The following is a 23,460-nucleotide window of genomic DNA, read 5'->3' on the forward strand; positions in this document are numbered from 1 at the left end:
CAGAGGCTGAGGTGGTGACCGTGTTGTGTAAAAAATAAAAAGATAAATAAAAGATAAATCATTCCAGGCAAATTGAAGTACTATTTTTGATGGAGTGACCAGCTTAGAGAAAAGAATGCAATTAGTCCAATCCAGAAATACTAGCATACTGGTGTGCTCTCTCTCTCTTCTCTCTCTGTCTCTCTCCCTCTCTCTCTCTCTCTCTCTCTCTCTCTCTCTCTCTCTCTCTCTCTCTCTCTCTCTCTCTCTCTCTTTGTGTCTCTCTCTGTCTCTCTCTCCTCTCTCTCTTTCTGTCTCTCTCTTTTTCTTTGTCTCTCTGTCTCTGTCTCTGTCTCTCTGTCTCTCTCTGTCTCTCTCTGTCTCTCTCTCTCTTGCTCTCATCTCTCTCTCTCTCTCTCTCTCTCTCTCTCTCTCTCTCTCTCTCTCTCTCTCTCTCTCTCTCTCTCTCTCTCTCTCTCTCTCTCTCTCCATCTCCATGGAGAGCTAGTTTGAATTGACTTGGCTATGAACACTGTTAGATCAGTTGAAAACCAGACAAAGGACCCAGGAACAACATGACCCTGGAGGCTTGATCATTAAGTGCTCTGAATTCTAATTTAGACTCTGGAAAGCCATTCCATACTGGCCAGATCATTTGACCATTCTCAGTTTTAGCCTCTTCATCTGTCCCACAAGGATAATGATATCCCTTTCATTTTATTTGGTCCCTTTTGTCATCTAACGAGCTCCAAATACTTAATGGATTTTCTTGCTTCTCCCAGACATCAAGAGTACTGGGATATGTGCTCAAACTGAAGCTTGCTGTAAAATGTCTTGCCCACCATCCTTCACAAAATCAGTGGCAGGGTACAATTCAGGCCCATAAATGAACTCTTGGTGATCTACAACTGGGATCTGTCACATCTCTCTTCACCATTCCAGAAGATAATCAAGTCAATGCTTTGCAGTCATTTGCAAAATATTCTTCATGAGATACTCATGAGGGAGACTTTCGTCAGGGAAAATGATTCCTTTTTACAAATGGGGAACCTGAAGTTCAGAAGGTAAACTGGCAGGATATGGTGATACTCTGTCCAGCATCTCTGAATCTTTTAACTCTGCCTATAGTTTGGGTTTCTTTGATCCACACCACTTATCATGTGCATTTTCATCCTCTCATAATGGTTTAAATTGCATAACTGTCACAAAAATTTGTAAAGATACCCAGAATTATTCATTAATTTGGAAGAGTTTGTTTAGAAAGAACAAGTAGTGAAATGGGGAAGATTTGGGGCATATCAGTACACAGTAAAAATCCCTCTAGCTTTCTGTTACTTATCACTTCTATACTTTCCAGTAGAAAGATAAGGCAATGTGGTATAGTGAAATGGCCTGTGTATGGAGAGTCAGAGCACCTACAGTTCAGTCTCAGCCTTACTATTTTTTTTTCATGTGACTTTCTTTTTTTTTTTATTTAATATATTTTATTTGATCATTTCCAAGCATTATTCGTTAAAGACATAGATCATTTTCTTTTCCTCCCCCCCACCCCCCATAGCCGACGCGTAAGTCCACTGGGCATTAGATGTTTTCTTGATTTGAACCCATTGCTTTGTTGATAGTATTTGCATTAGAGTGTTCATTTAAAGTCTATCCTCTGTCATGTCCCCTCAAACTCTGTATTCAGGCAGTTGCTTTTTCTCGGTGTTTCCACTCCCATAGTTTATCCTTTGCTTATGAATGGTGTTTTTTTTCTCCTGGATCCCTGAAAGTTGTTCAGGGACATTACACCGCCCCTAATGGAGAAGTCCATTACGTTCGATTATACCACAGTGTATTAGTCTCTGTGTACAATGTTCTCCTGGTTCTGCTCCTCTCGCTCTGCATCACTTCCTGGAGGTTGTTCCAGTCTCCATGGAACTTCTCCACTTTATTATTCCTTTGAGCACAATAGTATTCCATCACCAACATATACCACAGTTTGTTCAGCCATTCCCCAATTGATGGGCATCCCCTCGTTTTCCAGTTTTGGGCCACCACAAAGAGCGCAGCTATGAATATTTTTGTACAAGTCTTTGTGTCCATTATCTCTTTGGGGTACAGACCCAGCAGTGCTATGGCTGGGTCAAAGGGTAGATATTCTTTTGTCGCCCTTTGGGCATAGTTCCAAATTGCCCTCCAGAATGGTTGGATCAGTTCACAACTCCACCAGCAATGAATTAATGTCCCTACTTTGCCACATCCCCTCCAGCATACATTACTTTCCTTTGCTGTTATGTTAGCCAATCTGCTAGGTGTGAGGTGATACCTCAGAGTTGTTTTGATTTGCATCTCTCTGATTATAAGAGATGTAGAACACTTCTTCATGTGCTTGTTAATAGTTTTGATTTCTTTATCTGAGAACTGCCTATCCATTTCCCTTGCCCATTTATCAATTGGAGAATGGCTTGATTTTTTGTACAATTGATTTAGCTCATTATAAATATGAGTAATTAAACCTTTGTCAGAGGTTTCTATGAAGATTTTTTCCCAATTTGTTGTTTCCCTTCTGATTTTAGTTATATTGGTTTTGTTTGTACAAAAGCTTTTTAGTTTGATGTAGTCAAAATTATTTATTTTACATTTTGTGATTCTTTCTATATCTTGCTTGGTTTTAAAGGCTTTCCCCTCCCAAAGGTCTGACATGTATACTATTCTGTGTTTACCCAATTTACTTATGGTTTCCTTCTTTATGTTTAAGTCACTCACCCATTTTGAATTTATCTTGGTGTAGGGTGTGAGGTGTTGATCTATTCCTAGTCTCTCCCACACTGTCTTCCAATTTTCCCAGCAGTTTTTATCGAATAGTGGATTTTTGTCCCAAAAGCTGGGATCTTTGGGTTTATCGTATACTGTCTTGCTGAGGTCGTTTTCCCCCAGTCTATTCCACTGATCTTCCTTTCTGTTTCTTAGCCAGTACCAAATTGTTTTGATGACTGCTGCTTTGTAATATAGTTTGAGGTCTGGGACTGCAAGGCCCCCATCATATGTGTTTTTTTTCATTATTTCCCTGGATATCCTTGATCTTTTGTTCTTCCAAATGAACTTTGTTATGGTTTTTTCTAAATCAGTGAAGAAGTATTTTGGTAGTTCAATGGGTATGGCACTAAATAGATAAATAAGTTTGGGTAGGATGGTCATTTTTATTATATTGGCTCGTCCTATCCATGAGCAGTTAATGTTTTTCCAATTGTTCAAGTCTAGTTTTAGTTGTGTGGCGAGTGTTTTGTAGTTGTGTTCATATAGTTCCTGTGTTTGTCTTGGGAGATAGATTCCTAGGTATTTTATTTTGTCTAAGGTGATTTTGAATGGGATTTCTCTTTCTAGTTCTTGCTGCTGAGCTGTGTTGGAGATATATAGAAAAGCTGATGATTTATGTGGGTTTATTTTGTATCCTGCAACTTTGCTAAAGTTGTTGATTATTTCAATTAGCTTTTTGGTTGAATCTCTAGGATTCTTTAAGTAGACCATCATGTCATCCGCAAAGAGTGATAACTTGGTCTCCTCCTTGCCTATTCTGATGCCTTCAATTTCTTTATCTTCTCTAATTGCTACTGCTAGTGTTTCTAGTACAATGTCAAATAGTAGAGGTGATAATGGGCATCCTTGTTTCACTCCTGATCTTATTGGGAATGCATCTAGTTTATCCCCATTGCAGATGATATTAGCTGTTGGTTTTAGATATATACTGTTTATTATTTTTAGGAATGACCCTTCTATTCCTATGCTTTCTAGTGTTTTTAATAGGAATGGGTGTTGTATTTTATCAAAGGCTTTTTCTGCATCTATTGAGATAATCATGTGGTTCTTGCTAGTTTGCTTGTTGATGTGGTCAATTATGTGGATGGTTTTCCTAATGTTGAACCAGCCCTGCATCCCTGGTATGAATCCTACTTGATCATGGTGAATGATCCTTCTGATCACTTGCTGGAGTCTTTTTGCTAGTATCCTATTTAAAATTTTTGCATCTATATTCATTAGGGAGATTGGTCTATAGTTTTCTTTCTCTGTTTTTGACCTGCCTGGTTTTGGAATCAGTACCATGTTTGTGTCGTAAAAGGAGTTTGGTAGAACTCCCTCTTTGCTTATTATGTCAAATAGTTTGTATAGTATTGGGGTTAACTGTTCTCTGAATGTTTGATAGAATTCACAGGTGAATCCATCAGGCCCTGGGGATTTTTTCTTAGGAAGTTCTTTGATGGCTTGATGGATTTCAATTTCTGATATGGGATTATTTAAGAATTCTATTTCCTCTTCTGTTAGTCTAGGCAGTTTGTATTTTTGTATATATTCATCCATTTCTCCTAAATTGGTGTATTTATTGCCATATAATTGGGCAAAGTAATTTCTAATGATTGCCTTAATTTCCTCCTCATTGGAGGTGCTGTCCCCCCTTTCATCTTTAATGCTGTGAATTTGCTTTTCTTCCTTCCTTTTTTTAATTAGATTGACCAGTACTTTGTCTATTTTGTTTGTTTTTTCAAAGTACCAGCTTCTTGTCTTATTTATTAAATCAATAGTTCTATCACTTTCGATTTTATTAATTTCCCCCTTAATTTTTAGGATTTCTAATTTGGTTTTCTGCTGGGGGTTTTTAATTTGATCGCTTTCGAGTTTTTTCAATTGCATTTCCAATTGATTGATCTCTGCTCTCCCTTGTTTGTTAATATGAGCTTTCAGGGATATGAATTTGCCTCTGATTACCGCTTTGGCTGCATCCCAAAAGGTTTGAAAGGATGTTTCGCCATTGTCATTTTCCTTGATGAAATTATTAATTGTTTCTATGATTTCTTCTTTAGCTAAACGGTTTTGGAGTATCATATTGTTTAATTTCCAATTGGTTTTAGATTTGGTTTTCCATGTACCATTACTGATCATTATTTTTATTGCCTTGTGATCTGAGAAGGCTGCATTCATTATTTCTGCTTTTTTGCATTTGTGTGCTATGTTTCTGTGACCTAATGTATGGTCAATTTTTGTGAATGTGCCATGTGGTGCTGAGAAGAAGGTGTATTCCTTTTTTATCCCTATTTATTTTTCTCCATATGTCTATTAATTCTAATTTTTCTAAGATTTCATTCACTTCTTTTACCTCTTTCTTATTTATTTTTTGATTTGATTTATCTAAATTTGATAATGGTTGGTTTAAGTCTCCCACTAGTATGGTTTTATTGTCTATTTCTTCCTTCAATTCTCCTAGTTTCTCCATTAGAAATTTGGGTGCTATATTATTTGGTGCATACATGTTGATTAATGTTATTTCCTCATTGTCTAGAGTCCCTTTTAACAAAATATAATTACCTTCCCTATCCCTTTTGATCAGGTCTATTTTTGCATTGGCTTTATCAGATATCATGATTACCACTCCTGCCTTCTTTCTATCAGTTGAGGCCCAGAAGGTCTTACTCCATCCTTTAATTCTGACCTTGTGGGTGTCAACCCGCCTCATGTGTGTTTCTTGAAGACAACATATGGTAGGGTTTTGGATTCTAATCCATTCTGCTATTCGTCTACGTTTTATGGGTGAGTTCATCCCATTCACGTTCAAAGTTATGATGGTCATTTGTGGACTCCCTGGCATTTTGATTGCCTTCCCTAATTCTAACCTTTTCTTCTTCGGCTCTACCTTTTAGTCCAGTGATTTACTTTGAATCAGTCCCCCTTGTCCCCTCCCTTGATGTTTCCCTTTTTAGTCCCTCCCTTTTTGTTCCCTCTCCCTCCCCCCTCTCTTTCCCTCCCTTTTTGTTCTCCCTCTCCCCCTCCCCCCCTTGGTTTTCCCTTCTCCTTACCCTTGTTGGGTAAGATAGAATTCAAGATCCCAATGGATCTGGATGTTTTTCCCTCTCAGAGTTGATTTCCCTGAGATTGAGGTTTAAGTAAACCCCCCCCCTCTCTTCCTCTCCTTCTTATAGGAGTTTTCTTCCCCTCCCCTTCCCCTGTGAATCTTTGTGTGAGAACCATTATTCAATTTGGTCTTTCTTTACCCCCTATTTATACATTACATTTTCCCCACATATTAGTATACATAGGTTGATATAAATGTAGTCCTTATAGAAGAGAGTTTGAGTAAAAGAAGATAACATTTTTCCCCTTTCCTTAATATTTACCTTTTCAGGTATTCCTTGCTCTTTGATTTTCGGTATCAAACTTTCCACAGAGCTCTGGTCTTTTCTTTGCAAAAAGTTGGAAGTCTTCTATTTTGTTGAATGCCCATACTTTCCCTTGGAAGTATATAGTCAGTTTTGCTGGGTAGCTGATTCTTGGTTGGAGACCCAGCTCTCTTGCCTTTCTGAAGATCATGTTCCATGCCTTACGATCATTCAGCGTAGAACTTGCAAGGTCTTGTGTGACCCTGATTGGCATTCCTTTATATCTAAATTGTCTTTTTCTGGCTTCCTGTAGGATTTTTTCTTTTGTTTGATAGCTTTGGAATTTGGCAATTACATTCCTGGGAGTTGTCTTTTGGGGGTTTAGTGTAAAAGGTGTTCTGTGAGCTCTGTCAGTGGCTGTATTGCCCCCTTGTTCTAGAATCTCTGGGCAATTTTCTTTGATTATATCTTGTATCACCATGTCCAGTTTGGTGTTTATTTCTGGCTTTTCTGGGAGTCCAATTATTCTTAAATTTTCTCTTCTCCCCCTGTTTTCCAGATCTATCACCTTGTCGGTGAGATATTTTATGTTCTCTTCTAATTTCTTGGTGTTTTGGCTTTGCTTTATTAGTTCTTGCTTTAAAGCCTGGTTTTCTTTTACAGTTTGGTCAAACTGGTTTTGTAGATGCGTGAATTTCTTTTGCATCATTTCCCACTTTTCCTCCCAGAGGGCTTCCATCTTTTTGGTCCTTTCTGATTCAAATTCTTCATGGGTTTGTGGAGAGTTTCTATTTCCTTTGGAAGATTTTGGAGAATTTTCTTGTATATCTTCTTCTATCTGCTCTGTATTTTGTATTTTGGCTCCATAGAATGTGTCCAGAGTCGCCCCTTTCTTCTTATTTTTCTTGGTATTTTGGGGCTTCTGTGCTTCTGTGGAGTTTGTCATCTCTGAACGTGGAGGATTGGCTTTTCTTGTCTTTGTCTGGTGATCAGAGGCTTTAGTCCTGGGCAGATGTTGGTTCTATGAGCGTTCCCTGGGTTAAACTGAATATGCCTCACTGGAACTGGAATGGAAGGGTCGGACCACGAGGCCACACTCTCCCCCTGGCTCGATTTCCGGAAGTTGCCTTCAGAATCCCTGGCCGTGAGGCTGTTTCGTCGGCCTGCGGGGGGATGGGCTGCCGCTTCCCCAAGCTCCGAGAGCACAGACTTTCACTGAGACTTGGATAGCAGGATCCAGCCCGTGAGGCTGTCTTGCCCGCCCTGAGGGTTGCTGTTGTTTTGACCAGCTCTCTGCAGCGGAGGCCCCAGGCAGTAACTTTCACCTGGACCGACCAGCTCTTTGCAGCGGAGGCCCCAGGCAGTAACTTTTACCCGGACCGACCAGCTCTCTGCAGCGGAAGCCCCAGGCAGTAACTTTCACCCGGACTGGGACTTGGGTAGAAGACCCTGAGGGTTGTTGTTCCTCAGACCCTGCTCTCTGAGCCCGGCGCGGCTGCCGCTTCCGGGAGCCTTGGACTCTGCGCTCCTACCCCTGAGGTCCGAGGGATCTCGGGTTCTGGCTTTTAAGGGGAGCCGTACCTTTTGAACCGGGTCCAGGTCCAGGAGGAGGGTTCCCAGGGTCTGTGCTGTTGATCGTTTTGAATTTCGGCGCCTTAGGAGCTTCTAGTTTGAGATCGGTCGGGAAGGGTTTTCCGGAGATCTGAACTTCAGCTTTCTCTAAGCCGCCATCTTAACCGGAAGTCCCTTCATGTGACTTTCTAAAAGTTTCACGTGTAAACTCTCTGGGTCTCAATTTCTTCATCTGTTAAATAAGGGGATTGGAATAGGTGATTTCTAAGGCCAGATCTCTGATCCTAGAAATCATGTCTATAATTAGGGCTGTGATATACTGAAAGACCCCAAGTACCCCTGAATGAAAAAGGTTCAATTGTGTTCACCATAGTTTTAGTGTTTATCGCCTGCTAGTTGTTGGAAAAGCGGCCATCTCTTCATTGAATATCAATCTAATCTCGTCTCTTAACCAGAATATTTGATATCTTTGAACCACAAAAAAGAAAGTTTACGTAGAGAGAGTATCCTATGAAAATCATTGGTAAAGGCAAAAGTTAAGAACTTGCACATTTAGCCATCATTAGCCATTTCTTAATTATCCAGTGACAATAGGTTACTTGCCTGATACTTGGAATGAGGTTGAGAGAGATTTAATAACTGATTCCCTCTCCTTTTAGCTTCAGCCAGAACAATAGGTGTCTGAAACGTGAGCTATGAAAAATTTTCCTATTGCTAACAGAGGGTTGAGCTTCCTTGATTTAAAACTCAAGATATATTTTTGTAAAGGACTGGCACTGCCACTGCCTGTAAGAGCTAAGAGCGCAGGCTATAAAGGCATGACATTGCCTCCAGACCTCATGATGTGCTTACAAATAGGTTCCAAAGTGTAGCTAGAAAGAAGATAATTGCATGAGGCCCCAATAGACAGCAGACGTGCAATGCTCAGGTCTTCCAGATGGCCCTGGAATCTTTTTCCTTCTCAGACCTTCTTTTTAACAAGTATTTATTAAGCATGTGCCAGGCACTCTGCTGGGCACTATGGATACAGAAATCAGGAACAAAATAGTTCCTACCCTCAAGGAATTTACCTTCTATTGGGGAAAACAACATGTTACGCAGAAAAGGGAAGATGAGTGAATCTGGAGTTGCTGGATCTGGGTTCTTTTCTCAGCTTTGCCACTTGTTTTCTGTGTGACCTTGAACAAATCCCTCTCTTAATCTCCATTTTTACCCATTGTGAAATGAAAGCTTTGGATCTAATGACCTGTAAGGTCTCTTTCAGCTTTAAATGTGATTCTAATTATGAAAACATTGGGGGAGAGAAAAGATACTGGCAACCATAGAAATCAGAAAAACCTTTCTGTAGCATAGAGTGCTCAGCCTGTTATCCAGAAAACTTGAGTTCAAACCCAGCCTCAGACACTTCTATGTATGTAACCTTGGGCAAGTCACTTCATCCTGTTTGCCTCAGTTTCCTCACCTATAAAATGAGCTGGAGAAGAAAAGGGCAAACCATTTTTTGCTGAGAAAACCGCAAATGGGGTCACAAAGAGTTGGACACCACTAAAACAATGGAACAGCAGATTTTTTTTTTAACCCTTATCTTCCATGTTGGAATCAGTATTGTGTATTGGTTCCAAGGCAGAAGAGTGCTAAGGATTAGGCAATGGGGGTCAAGTGACTTGTCCAGGGTCACAGAGCTAGGAAGTGTCTGGGACCAGATTTGAACCCAGGACCTCCAATCTCTGGACCTGGCTCTCAATCCACTGAGTCAGCTAGCTGTCCCCACAACAGGAGATTTTATGTGACCTTAGAAGAAGGCAGAGATTCTAAGAGCAAGAAAAAGTTCTTTCCAGGAAGAGGAGACACAGCCTATTCAAAGGCATAGTAATGGGAAGTTGAATATTATTTAAGTGTATAGTAAGTATACCCATTGGGCTGAATGTTCAGGAAAGTCTGGAAAAGTAGGCAGGAGCCAGATTTTGAAGGATAAAATGGAGAATGTCTTTTGTGCCCTGGAGGCATAAGAAGCCACTGGAGGTTCTTGAGCTGTGAAGTGACATGGTTAGACCTATGCTTGAGGAACATCTAAGCCTGGCAGCAGCTCTTTGCACAATTAGCTCTTGACTCTTCCTATAACAAGCAGAGACAGTATAGTCAATTTTCCTTCTCTCTTTCCCTGTTTGGTTTGGCACTAAGAAATCTGAGCATCCTCACCTCGAAAATCACCCAGAAGAGATCACTTCATGGCAGCAGTCCTTGTGCGCCACAATTTCATAGAAACATTATGATGGATTTTCACATTGAGTCAGGAATTTCCTTCTGTTGATATGCTTTTGAGTCTTCAGTAAATGTCTCCCTCTCTTTCTCTTTCTCTTTCTGTCTGTCTCTGTCTCTCTGTCCCTTTCTGTTTCCTTAATGAGGTTCAATTAACCAAGTGTCCTCTTGTTCACTAGTTAAAAATCATGAATTACTGAGGGAGATGGTGTTAGTTGCATCCCTAAATAAAGTAAGAAAAGAAGTCCAAAGCATCTCCCAACTTGCAGGGCAAGCCCCCTTCCCCCACCCCAGGAAAACATCTTCAGTCCACAAGCCCCCACTAGTGGATTTCCCTTTAATAGTTAGCCAGAGAAATCAATTAGCTCAGAGCAAAGGTACTGACTAGGATAGCAGGATAAGATTTACAAGAGAACAATCCTCTTGCAGTAAACTTTGGACACACTATCCACAAACAGCCACATCATCAGAATGGAGAAAGTGAGCATGTACACACCTATCTGAAGAGCCTCCATGTAAGGAACCTACACAGATGGATAGCTGCCAGCTCCAAAGCTGTAGGACCTCTAACACTCTGTGTCCTCTTGTGATGATGTCACCTTGTCCCAGGAGACTTACTTCTCTGTCTGTCTGTCTGTCTGTCTTTCTTTGTCTCTTTGACTTTCTCTCTCTCTCTGTCTCTCTCTCTCTCTCTCTGTCTCTCTCTGTCTCTCTCTCTCACTCTCTCTCTGTCTCTCTCTGTCTCTGACTCTGTCTCTCTCTCTCTGTCTCTGTCTCTCTCTCTTTCTCTCTCTCTCTGACTCTCTCCATCTCTCTGTCTGTCTGTCTGTCTGTCTCTCTTTAATATCACTTTTATTTTATTTTACTTTTAAATGAACAAGTATAGGTTAAAGATCAAAATGAGGCCACCCCATTTTAGTCTTGTTATCAGTAAGTACTTAGTAAACGATTGTTGATGGACTAAAATAGACCATTGAAAGCCTGACAGCAGAGCCCTCCCCATCTTAGAGGGATTTAGCCTATATCCCATGACCATGTATCAGAGCTACCTGTTAAGAAGCCCCAAAGCCAGAAAATGAAATTCTTGAAAACAGTGTCAGTGGCTCAGGTAGTACTCTGCTCCCCCTTCCCCCCCCCCACTGTAAGTAAAAGCTGAATCCCATCAGAGGAAGAAGATTGCCTTTCTGCCTAGCAATGAGAATGGCATTTAAAACTCAATATCAGAAAAACTATTGATGAGATTAAGGGCCTGGAAGAATTGATTTATGAGGAAAGATCAAAGAAATTAAATATGTAAGGCCCAGGATAATAGGATATTAGTCCCTAAACACAATTTCATTTTTGTTATCCAGTGTTCCTATTATCAGTTATCTGAATGGTCTAGTTCCTCTGCAGAGACAGCTTTTCCCTAGAGGGCTCCACGTGTGAGGCATTGCATGGCCCAGAGAATGAAGCCTCAGAATCGATACAGCAGCGGTACCAGAGGCCTCCTCACTATAACATATGGCCAGACTTGCAGGGGGCCTGATTTCATTACTGTGGATACACCCTCAGCCATGCTCAACACTTGCAGCGACCAAAAACTTTTACCTCCTCGTGGCCCAACCTGCTGAATCTCTCCAGACTAACCAACACGGCTTCCCAGAGGACAAACATCTGATCAGTTTGTTCCTAGCCCCATATTCAGAGCCTTCTAGCTTGTTAGAACCAGCCATAGTTTGTTATCCATTAACAATACCTTAGAGAACCCAGGGTCACTTCATTGATTAGATGAGGCATTGGAGTAGGACTTGAGCAAAGGCACTGTGATACAGATGGCATTCCCCAACCCCAACCCCTTGGGAAAGTGAATGCAGTTTTCAGTACAGATAGGTTCCAAACAGTCATCCTGCTCTTGTGGGGCACTAGAAGGAATGCTAGAACTAAAGGCAGAGAACCTGGATTCAAATCCCAGTTCCAATTACAATGGTTCTGTCACTAATTACTTATGTGACAAGGACTTAACCTTTTGGGGTAACAATTTCTTTCTCTGAAAAAATAAAGTTAAGGAGTTTTTTTAAAAAGTAAATAGAATAGAAACAAGTATAGAATATAGAATAGAATAGAATAGAAATAAATAAAAAGAAATAAGAAATAGAAAAAAGTAAATAGAAAAGTAAATAGAGGAAGGGTTAGACTCTATGACTTCCACAACAGTTCCTCCCATCTCTAAATCTATAATTCTATGATCCTATGATGAACAGTTCAAATTAGTTCAACTCAGCATTCAAATTATAATACATTTCAGGGAGGAATTTTTTTCTAAAGTCAAATAATGATAACCATGAGACAGTTGGAACTCTGCCCCCATTCTCCAAGGTCTCTGGGGTATATTAAGCATCAGTACCAAAAATTTCTCTTACTCTGATTAGAGCCTGCCCTCTGTGTTGTAAGCACATGAGTCTATCAAGTTCACACCCCTTGGTTCGTGTGGCAAGCCAACTCCATGTTCACCTTGTTCTTTAACACATGAGTTTTTTCTGTTTATAATTAGACACGATCTTGTTACATTAGTAAAAAGAGTACTGAACTGGGAAATAAAAAGACCTGGGATTCTAGTCTAGTTCTGCCATTGACTAGCTGTATGCCTTTGGAAAAATGATTTAAATTCCCTAGACCTCAGTTTCCCCATTTGTAAAGTGAGAAAGCTAGAGCAGATGAACTCTAAGGCTTCTTATAGCTTTAAGATCTTACATTTATATTAATATGGTTAAAAGAGAATTGATGGTTAGTAGAGTATCTCTGCTACCAAGAAAAAGGAGGAAAAACAAGGCACATGTACACCAGTATGTGTGAAAGAATTTGGACTAATGTAGAGTGCATAACAGTATTTAAATAAACTGAACAAAAAAGGAAGTATCTTTGGCTCTGCTGCCAAATTGATATTTCACATAACTCTCCTGTTTAAGAAACCACAATGACTCCCCATTGCCTCTAGAACAGAAAACAATCTCTTCAGGATGGTATTTGAAGCTGATCACTATTTGACTCCAGCCTTGCTTTTTCCAGACTTTCCTCCATGCCTGGAATGCCCTTCCTTCTCACCTTGACTTCTAAAATACACTGCCTCTTTCAGAACCCAGCTGTCATATCACTTCCTACATGAGGTTTTTCTCCTTCCTATTTTACTACTTCTTTTGTTATTCTAGAGGTGTTCATTTTATATTACAAAAGTTTTTTCCATTTCAAGTAATCAAAACTATCTATTTTATCTTTTAGTATCATCTCTGTCCCCCATTTGGTACAGGATTCATCTTTTACCCAAATCTATGAGTTATATGACTTGCTTCTCTTCTAATTTACAAATCATATTATGATTTTGAATCTACTATAAAACATAGTATATAATGTGTTAGTCTAAGCCTAATCTGTTGAATTACTTTCTAATTTTTCCAGCACTTCTTATCAGATAAGGAGTTCTTTCCTAGATAATTTATAGTCAGATTGACCAAAAATGGGATTGTTGAATTCATTATTTCTGATTCTCCCTTGTCTCATCTGCTCCAATGATCTACTTTTCTTTTTTCTAACTGACACTGAATGCTTTTGATGATTCCTGCTTTATAATATGATTTGGTGTCTGGACTTGTTCTTTCTTGAACCCTTTCTTGATTCCCAAAGTTATTAGAGCCATTCCTTACCCCCTATCATTTTGCATTTGCTTTGTGCTTCTTTTATATTTGCTCATGTGTGATATTATTTTCTTATTTCCAATAGAATATAATCTCATTCAGGGCAGAAACTTCTCTTTTTTTATGTTTGTATTTCATTGCCTACCAAAATGCCTTAAATGATGAGATACTTCATAAATGCTTGTTGAGTAATTGAAACAGCTTAGGATAAAACATTCTCAGGAAAAGAATAAGCATTTATTAAGATCCCTCTATATGCTAGACATTATGCTAAACACTTTACAGGTATCTCATTTAGTCGTCACAACAACCTTAGGAGAGAGATGTTATTATTCCCATTTTACAGTTGAGGAAACTGAAATAAACAGGTTGAGTGATTTGTCCAAGGTCACATAGCTAATTAAGAGTCTGAGGTTGGCTTTGAACTCAGGTCTTCAAGACTCCAAGGGTAGCTAGGTGACAAAGTGGATAGAGCACTGGCCTTGGAGTCAGAAAGACCTGAATTCAAAGCAACCTCAGACACTTACTAGCTGTGTAACTCTGGAGAAGTCATTTAACCCTGTTTGCCTCAGTTTCCTCACTTGTAAAATGAACTGGAAAATGAAATGGCAAACTACTCTAATATCTTTGCCAAGAAAATGCCTAAAAAAAGGGTCACAACATATCGGATATGACTGAAAAAATGACTAACACAATAACTTCCTGACTCCATGCCCAGCTCTACATCCACTATGCCAATTAGTTGCCTCTAGATTTAGTCATGTGTATAGATATGTGTGTATGCATGTATGTATATACATGTCTATGCAACAAAGGGATATTTTATATAAACGTATATTTTACATGTATACATGCAAATATATATTGTCCCATTGTTATTTCATGTAACAGATTTTTTTAAGCCAGTTCTAACAAGGACATGTTGTTCCCCAGAACTAAACCTCAGGAAATTGCAATGATTTTGTATAGCTCTTAGAGCATCATTGAGAGCTTTGGAGAAATAACAGTAACTCCAGTATCAAAGACACCATGAAGAGTTCATTAATGACAATATCTTCAATGAGATTTTAAGCTTCTTAAGAGAAAGGGTCCTCCCTAAGACCTCTTCAGTTCGCCCAATGCTACATACGCTGTAGATACTCACATGAAGGAGGAGAGGAGGAAAAAGGAAATCCTGTCTCCTCAAATCCTACCAGGGGCACCTGAGCCAGGGTAGCCTCACTGATTTCTTGTGAGGAAATGGAGCTGACATATTTCAAACAGTAAGAATTTGCACTGCTGGGTCTGACCTTCATGAAATGTAACCCTCTCTAATCTGTTGGATAGATAAAAGCCTCACCCTGGTAACACAGTGTTTAGAATGAAAATATGAAATTAAAGGAAAAAAAGAAAATGAAGGGGTTGACGTTCTCGCAGGAAAGTGAAATCGCCCACACGGCTCACAACGTCTACATGAAAAGCGTGCTTCCAGCAGCCTGGGTAGTCATTGAAAATGATGAATACCCAGGTAGATGCTGCTGCTCTGAGGACCTTGAGCTTGCCATGCCCTGATTTCCATTTCAAATTGACAGTACAGTTTGTCTGCTCCAGCACTGACTAAAAGTAGAAGCAGGAAACTTGGGTGGTGGAGGTGGAAGCTCACTCCCTGGGAGGGTGACCATGGTTGGGTTGCCTAACCTCTGTGAGTGTCTAGGCTTTTCCCATCTGGAAAAAATGGGAAAAAAAATAAACCTAGCCCTATTACACTAGGTTTTCAAACAGCACATGAAATGCATTTTGCATTCATAAAAGAGAAAGGCCCATTACCCATCTGACTCTGTCTCCCCAAAGAGCATTGCTGAATGCTCCCATTAAATCTATGGCCTGGAAAAATCACGATGTGTCAGGTCTGCTATTTTATTTACCTGTTTATTGACCACCAGAGCGTTTATATCTTGATTGACATATGGATAATTATCTAATTGGTACCCACTCATTTGAAACCACCCAAAATGTAATGCGGCATCTGTTTAAGGCTGTATTCTCAAATGTTAAATTGAAACCACACTGCAGTCAGCCAATATAGCAAGGCAGTCAACCGAAATGAGCTCTCATTGCTCTCACTGCCCATGAACCTTTGTCATTCGAAGCACTTTAGTATCTGACAACTCAACCCCACCTCCCCTAAAGAAAAAAAAAGATCCCCAAGAACTGGAAAGCTTCCTGCATTTCAAATGCAAAGGGGCCCAGAACCAAAGGCAGGGACTTTCCATTAACCAGGTTTTGAGTTTCCCACTGTTTTCCTAGATTATCTGGATGAATGGAAAATGAGGCTCCTTGACTCAGACCCTTTTTGGAATATACAAATACTAAATTCATGAGCTTTTGCTACACAAATAAATTAGCAGCCATTAATGGGATTGAATGCAGAGATGTTCCAGATGGTAGATGGTTTTTTAATCATTAATAGTATTGCTTCTTTTGGGGGTAGGGAACAGGAAAGGGATGACAAAACACTAACTTAACTGAATGGATTTTCATGACCTTGCTCACAAATACAGTGCTTTCTTCTAGGTTAAAAAAGACAATAACAACTTCTTCATTTCATCCCAAGTGAAGCAAAAAGAGTTCAAATGGAATAGCTATCTTCCTTTACATCTACTCATTTTGCAGAAATAATAGTCACCAAATTATGTGCCTCCAGGGCAGTGTTTTTGCTTTCCTTTTGGGACTTTGGATCAATCCCCTCAGAGTAATAGGAAAACCCAAGATTTATGCCCAGCTGTGTGTAATCCCAACATCTGAAGCCCCTGGAGGTGGTATCCACTGCGCAGTTCCCAAGGGTCCCTTAATTCATTTGACCTGCAAAGAGATCTTGTAGTTTCTACCATTTTAGGGAACTAGCCATAAATATACTGTGTAGCACTGACATCATTGTAACCACACTGAGGTCATCCCATTCATCCTTTAGCCACAATCCAGGCAGTGACATAATTGAATTAATAGAGCTGGATAAAGGATATTAAACATGATGTAATAGTCAGACCTAAGGTAGATTGGGTTCAATTGGCCCTAGACCTGCATGCTGACCTATAAAATGGTCGATACATTTGCATTTCCAACCTCACAGTATGGTTTCAAGGAAAGTTTTTTGTAAACCTGGATAGCTAGATAAAAATGATAACACAAGAGGCTATCCTCCCCCTTCTTAGATCTCCTATCATCACTAACGAGTTCCCCAGCCAGCTCCTTCACCCACTGAACTGGGAGAGAAGATCCAGGAAGCAGCAAATAAATAAATTAAGCTGTGCCTAGCACGTGTTCCCAGATATTCCAGGGCGGCATTTTAGAACTTCATCATGTCGAATGCTCGTGCTGCTTGAGACATTCCCAACATACACCAAACACAGCTGAAAAGCCATTTTCGGTCAAAGCACCTGACTCTAGTGACTGAGGTCCTGAAGTTAAAGGTCCCCAACTTCCTCATGTCACTTAGTTAATGGGATTCCAGATCTAAAGCTAGAAAGACCCACAGAGGTCATCCAGCCCAACCCCCTCATTTTACAGGCTTGCCCTGAGTTACTCAAGTAGCAAATGTCAGTAGTGGGGTTTGAATCCACATTGTTTCTGAGCTCCCTTTTATGCTTCTAATAGGACAAAGGTTGTAGAGACAACCTGGCACAGCTATTCCAGTTCTGGCCTTGAAGTCAGGAAGACATGGGTTCAAACTTCATTGTGGATACATCCTAGCTTTGTAATCCTGGATAAATCACTTATTCTCTCTGGGCTCCACAGCAACTACCTCAGACTTGTACGAGGGTGGAAGGAATTCTCATACCTGCATTCTCCAAGCTGAGACAATCACAGATTCCTGCTCTATCCAATCACTGATCTTCCTTGTATTTGTGCATTAACAAGGACAGAGGGGTTTAAAAAATATAATTTAGACCTCAATCAGGCCATCAAATTTTTATGAATTCAGTCAATCAATAAGTATTTTTGAGAGCCTGTTTTGTGTCTGACCTTGTGCTAAGCACAGTGAATACGATTATTACTGTGTAAGAAACTCCCTTTCTTCATAAGCTTTCATGGTACTTCATTCTCATTGTTTGATACTATTGTGAATTACCCATTGGATTCAAGGATATTCAGCTTGAAGATACAATTTCTCACCCTTCAATTAGTTAATTTTTTGACAGCAATTCAAACCCTGTTTTTATAAGGATCCAATGAACTGAAAACTTACCTTGTATTTGCTAAGCCGGGTATTCAAACTCCCTCAAACTGGTTCTGGGAAGCATGAAGAAACAGAGGAAAGGAAAAGTATCTTGCCCTATTGGTTGACTATTCATCATTTGTAGCCTCTTGTCTCAATGTCAAAGTACTGTATAAACTTTCTGGACTCTGTATTTTAATTGAATGTTATATGAACAAATCACATGAGGATCCCCAAGATGCTTTCCACTTCTAAAATTTTGAACCTTTTAAGAGAAATTGTGTGGGTGCATATTTAATTAACTTTGCTTCATTTTTTTGGTAGGCAAATTAACTGAAGCAACATGGAACAGACTAGATAATATTAAACTATCTAATATTTTAAAAATGTGTCTTCTACAATGTGATGAAAATGGAAATGTGTTTTGTGTCATAGAACATATATAATCAATATCAAATTGCTTAAAGTCTCAACAAAGGGATAAGGAAGGGGAAGAGAGGGAGAGAATTTGGAACTCAAAATGTTAGAAAGCGAATTCCAAAAATTGTTTTCACATGTAATTGGGAAAGAATAAAATATTACCAAAAGAAAAACACATTTTTTTTAAAAATTGGGTGTTCAAAAAGTCAAATATAAGTGACAACACTTGGCATTTCCTATGGTGTTTTTTTTCTGACCTGATACATTTTCGAAAGTTTCCTCCAATTGCTTGTTTTGAACATCAAGAATTCAGTGTCTACAATCATTGATCATTCAAGCCTTGCCAGCTCAGGCTTTCCCACATGACTCCGTAGCCAGATTTGACGAGGAACTGAAGAAGCCTCCTTGATGTATGAGACAGCTAACTCCGTGATGTGAATGCCTGAATATTTTTATGTTATTAATGTGGGGTTGATGATGAGTAAATAGAATTTGTACTTTACAACCCACTCACCCTTTGTTTCTGAAAAGAAATAGTTGTTTTTCAAGAGACTTTATTTTAAAGCTCATGAAGATACTTTGTTTTTTCCTAGCTTATGTTTATATTAATATATAACTTTGTTCCAAGTGGGAGTCAGCATGATACAGTGAGACATGTATATGATATGGGGTACAGCTCTGGAATCAGAGAACTTAAGTTCAATTATTACCTTTGCTAAACTTAGTACTACCTGGGACACCTTGGGCAAGTCACTTAACCTCTCGATGTCTCAGTTTCCTTATCTTTAAAATGAAAATGTTGGACTAGATGACCTCTGAGGCCCTTTTAGCTCTCCAGTTGTATGATTCCAAATGAAACCAAGTTGGGCACTACTCAGTTTCAGACAGCTGCAGTTAGCCTGCCTGTACATGAGTAACAGTTTGGAGAGTAAAGAGAAGCCCAGAGTTTACAAACATCCTCAGTCCCAGAAATACTTGAAGTGTTCCTGCTTAAAAATAGCAGTGCAAGTCAAAACTCAGTGTTTTGATGGCTTGTATCAGCAATTTTCTTGGCTGATCTATTGATTGCTGTTGGATTTCAGTCCTGCGGATCTAATATAAGACATCACCGTCAGAACAGAGTAGGAAGAAGGATCTTTACCATCCCCAGAAACTTGGTACGGTGGCTTCAGAATATAAGTTTACAGAGGATGGAATGTCTTTAGGCCGGTGACTAATTATATTAAAGGTCTTTGCCTTTAAAATTATTTATGACCACCGGCATCTGCCTTGGTCTTTTAAAACTACAGAGTGTGTTTCTCCAAATAAGAATTTGTTCAAAAGAATATGACAGTTCTTCCATGGAAGATATACTACCCCGGAGTTTGGTGCTCTAATATAACAAATAACTTAGCCATGTATTAAGAAATGCAGCCCTTCTAGAGCTGTGCAGTGGAGGGGGAAACCCACAGAAAATAGAGAATCGTTCTCTAATGACAGAGTGGCTTTGGTGACTATTTGAAAAACCCTTGGCCTCAAGACCCCCTAATCATAAATGTCCTTTGTGTTCACAGCAATTATTGTCCATCCAAGAGGAGCTGAAAAACAAAAAATCTGAGCTGGAACAAGCAAAAGAAGAACAGAGTCACACACAAGCATTATTGAAAGTTCTACAGGAACAAGTAAGCTATTAAGTGAATGAGACAACCCTAATTTATCCGTCAATTCAGACACACTGGTGTGTGTCTCCTATGTGCTTCGTGTATGCAAATATCGGCAGAAGTTAATCTAGGGTATAATTTGCCTCTACCTCGTCAGCCCCCCTCCTGTCCTTACTAGGTGGAATTTGCAATCCCAGGGCCTTCTGCCTTTGTCCTCAATGCCATACCTCAATAGACGACTCACACCAGGGATGTGTGAAGGTTTTCTTCCAGAAGACAGATGCATTTTGATAAAAGTTTTAAAAATATTGGGAAAGCAAACATATTTCAGAGCAAGCAGCTGTTTCCTCTTAAGCCTAATAGTGAGGAAAATGAGTTTAGCATAGCCTATGGTATTTCTGCAGACACATGTATACAAAAGACTGATTCATGGTGACATTTTAAAAAAAATCCCCTTGTATCAGGGCACTTATCTAACCATAGTGAAAAGCAAACCTTTTCTATAAAGTCAGTAAATCTGATCATTCCATTCGGGCTTTCTTTGATACTAAAGTGTGGCCTGACATTGATAAGTGGATTTGAAAGTATTGTCTTACAGCAGGGGAAGATGGATCGCTCAGCAGCCCAGGGAAATCTGAACCCTCCATCTCCAGGACTGGAGAAGGAGGGGAAGACAACTGCTAGGAGTCAGGAAAGCTCTCGAAATATATTTCCAGCACTGATCTTTGTTCACTGCCAAACACCTAATGGATCTTAATTAGGCTCAAGAAAATTGCAGAGCAAGACCAGCCTTTTGGGTCTTTTCAAATTTAGGGTTATTATTATTATTATACTGATTTTAACCATTAATGATTAGTTCCATATAGTCAGCAAAGATTTATTAAATACCTACTAAGTGCCAGGCACTGAGCTAAACAGTAAGAATACAAAGAAAGACAAAAATAGGCCTTTCCCTAAAAGAATTTACAATGTAATGAAGAGGAAGCAAACTTACAAACAAGACATATATATATATATATACATATATATATATATATATAAAGAGAGAGAGAGAGAGAGAGAGAGAGAGGATAAATTGGAGATTATCTCATAGGAAAATCATTAACATTGAGAAGAACTAGGAAAAGATTCTTATAGAAGGTGGGACACACATACAGGTACAAGTATATGTGTGTATACATATATATATATATATATATATATATATATATATATAATTCAGTTTAAGAGTACTATACAGGGGACATCTGGGTAGCTCAGTGGATTGAGAGCCAGGTCTACAGATGGGAGGTCCTAGGTTCAAATCTGGCCTCAGACACTTCCCAATGGTGTGACCCTGGGCAAGTCACTTAATCCCTATTGCCTAGTCCTTACCACTCTTCTGCCTTGGAACCCATACACAGTATTGATTCCAAAATGGAAGGTAAGGGTTTAAAAAAAAAAAACAGAGTACTATACAAATAAAAAAGTGATAATTTTTTCAAGATAGAGAATGTAGAAGGAAATGTTCAAGTAGAAGGAAAGTGAACCCAGCCAGATCTGATCCTGGTAACCTCAAACATGACTTTTTGAAGAATTGTTTTGGTTCAATGAAATTGATTTTCTAGTCATTATCTCCTTGAATTAAGTGCTTCTGAATTTTCATGGAAATTTTTGAGGGCTTCATTTAAAACCATTGGAAACTTCTGGGAAAGAAAGTTACTTATTAAAACAAAGGCCCTATTTATCTTAATATGGGTGCTATGGTAGAGATGAGTGATTGAATTAGAGAGAAGTGAAAAATAGAGTTAGTGAAGCCAATTCACGCTAGCCTACCATAATACAGGGCAGACCTGGAAACCTAGACTTCTGAAATCCCAGCCGTACCTCTTGCACTGTACAAAAATAAAGGGTCAACAAATGGATCCAGGAAACAGAGCTTTAAGGTTTTCTTGCTATGTTTTGTTACCCTTAATTGCCCAATTAGCTTATTAATTACTTTTTTGTTGCTATAGGACTTCTTTACTCTAAAAAGAAAATAATAATAATAAGCCTTTATTTCCCTCCTGATTGCAAAGGATATCCATATTCTTCACTTTGATTAGAGAGTTTCAACTCCAGTCATTAACAAAGATTCTGAGTTTTGCAGATAGTCAGGGAGATGGTACCAACTCTTGGGATACATTAGATAAGATAAAGCAGGAAGAAGATATGGAGAAATTGTACTTAGGGCTGGGCATGATGCCCTGAATGCTTCTAGACAGTAAATGCAGAGTTTAGAAAGAGATTGGTGTGTACAAGGCTGCAAAAATAATTAAAATGATGGAAAATAAGGTTTTTAAGGAAAAGTTCAGAGAAATGATTCATTCGCATGCATACATATGTAAAGGAGATTATAACTAGAGAAAAGAAGGTGAAGGGACAAGTACATAATGGTCTTCAAGTATGTGAGAGGTTGTTCATTATGTATATGAGGCTAAGGACCAGCTGTTTTCCATTTCTAAGAGAACAGAACAAAGGGAAATTGGCTTCAGTTGCTCCATGAATGGTTTAGATTAGAAGAATATCTTTATGCTGGAGATTGTTGGAATCAAGTGTTCAAAGACAAGATTTTGCTAAAGATGTTCAAAAAAGAAGAGTTAGTCCTCCAACTAAGATAGGTTAAGTAAAAGTAACCAGATTGCTGAAAATCCCTTTTCAAAATCCCCTAGCTTAATGATTGCTACCAGAGCTCTAGAATCTCCTCCAAAGGTCAAGCCCTTGATAAAAAGATACTTCCTGATATATATTATAATACTGACCTAGAAGTCCGAAGACCTGAATTTGCAAAATAGTCTAAAGACAAAGGTGCTAAATGAATGAACTTGGGCAACTTGCTTGTTCTCTTCATATACATGTTCTTAGACTCTTACCTTCTATCTTCAAATCTATATTAAGTATAGTTCCAAGGCAGAAAATCAGAAAGGAGTAGGCAATTGGAGTTAAGTAACTTGCCCAGGGTCACACAGCTGGGAAGTATCTGAGGGCACATTTGAACCCAGGACCTCCTATCTCCAGGCTTGGCTCCTTATCTACTAAACCACCTAGCTGCATCCTTCCTTCATATGCCCTGGAGATTTCATACCAAATTTTGGCTGATTCTTTTAACTTAAATCTTATTTAGTGGTAGAGAACTCTTCTTAAAAAAACAATTCAAGAATTATTCTGTCCATCAAATCTAGGGTGGTGGTTTTCAAGCAAAAAGCATCAAGAAGGCATAAATCTAAGCTATAGAATGTCCAACCACATTGGGCTGCTGGCCACAGAGATAGCCACAAAGAATCCTCAGTGTACAGTGGTGTGAGGTCCAGGCCATACACCTTCAGGCACAGGCCCTCATCCCCCTCACTAACTAATCTTCACTTAAATTTTACTTAAGTGCTTTACTACTATAATTAAAAAATAATTAAAATTTTAAACTAAAAATGACCTTAGAGACCATCTAGTCATGTTACATATAAGGAAACCGAGTCTTTTAAGAGGCAAAATGTTCAAGGAGCCTGTAAATCCTAGGGAACCCCATTACTGGAGCTTCCCATGGCTCTTGGGCACATTTCTATCAACCCCAGCTCACCCTC

The 23,460-nt window shown here is 39.2% G+C and overlaps 1 protein-coding gene across 7 annotated transcripts in view; it reads left to right on the top strand.

Moving 5' to 3' along the window:
- Positions 1-23,460, top strand: part of ENOX1 (ecto-NOX disulfide-thiol exchanger 1) — a 577,820-nt gene that overhangs the window by 493,964 nt on the left and 60,396 nt on the right. For all 7 annotated transcript variants that reach the window (XM_056807991.1, XM_056807990.1, XM_056807986.1 and 4 more), the window contains one exon: positions 19,778-19,885. In XM_056807991.1, the coding sequence (XP_056663969.1) occupies positions 19,778-19,885 (108 nt within the window). The remainder of the gene's footprint in view (positions 1-19,777; positions 19,886-23,460) is intronic.

Source organism: Monodelphis domestica, chromosome 8 (genome assembly GCF_027887165.1).
Source record: "Monodelphis domestica isolate mMonDom1 chromosome 8, mMonDom1.pri, whole genome shotgun sequence".
NCBI lineage: Eukaryota > Metazoa > Chordata > Mammalia > Didelphimorphia > Didelphidae > Monodelphis > Monodelphis domestica.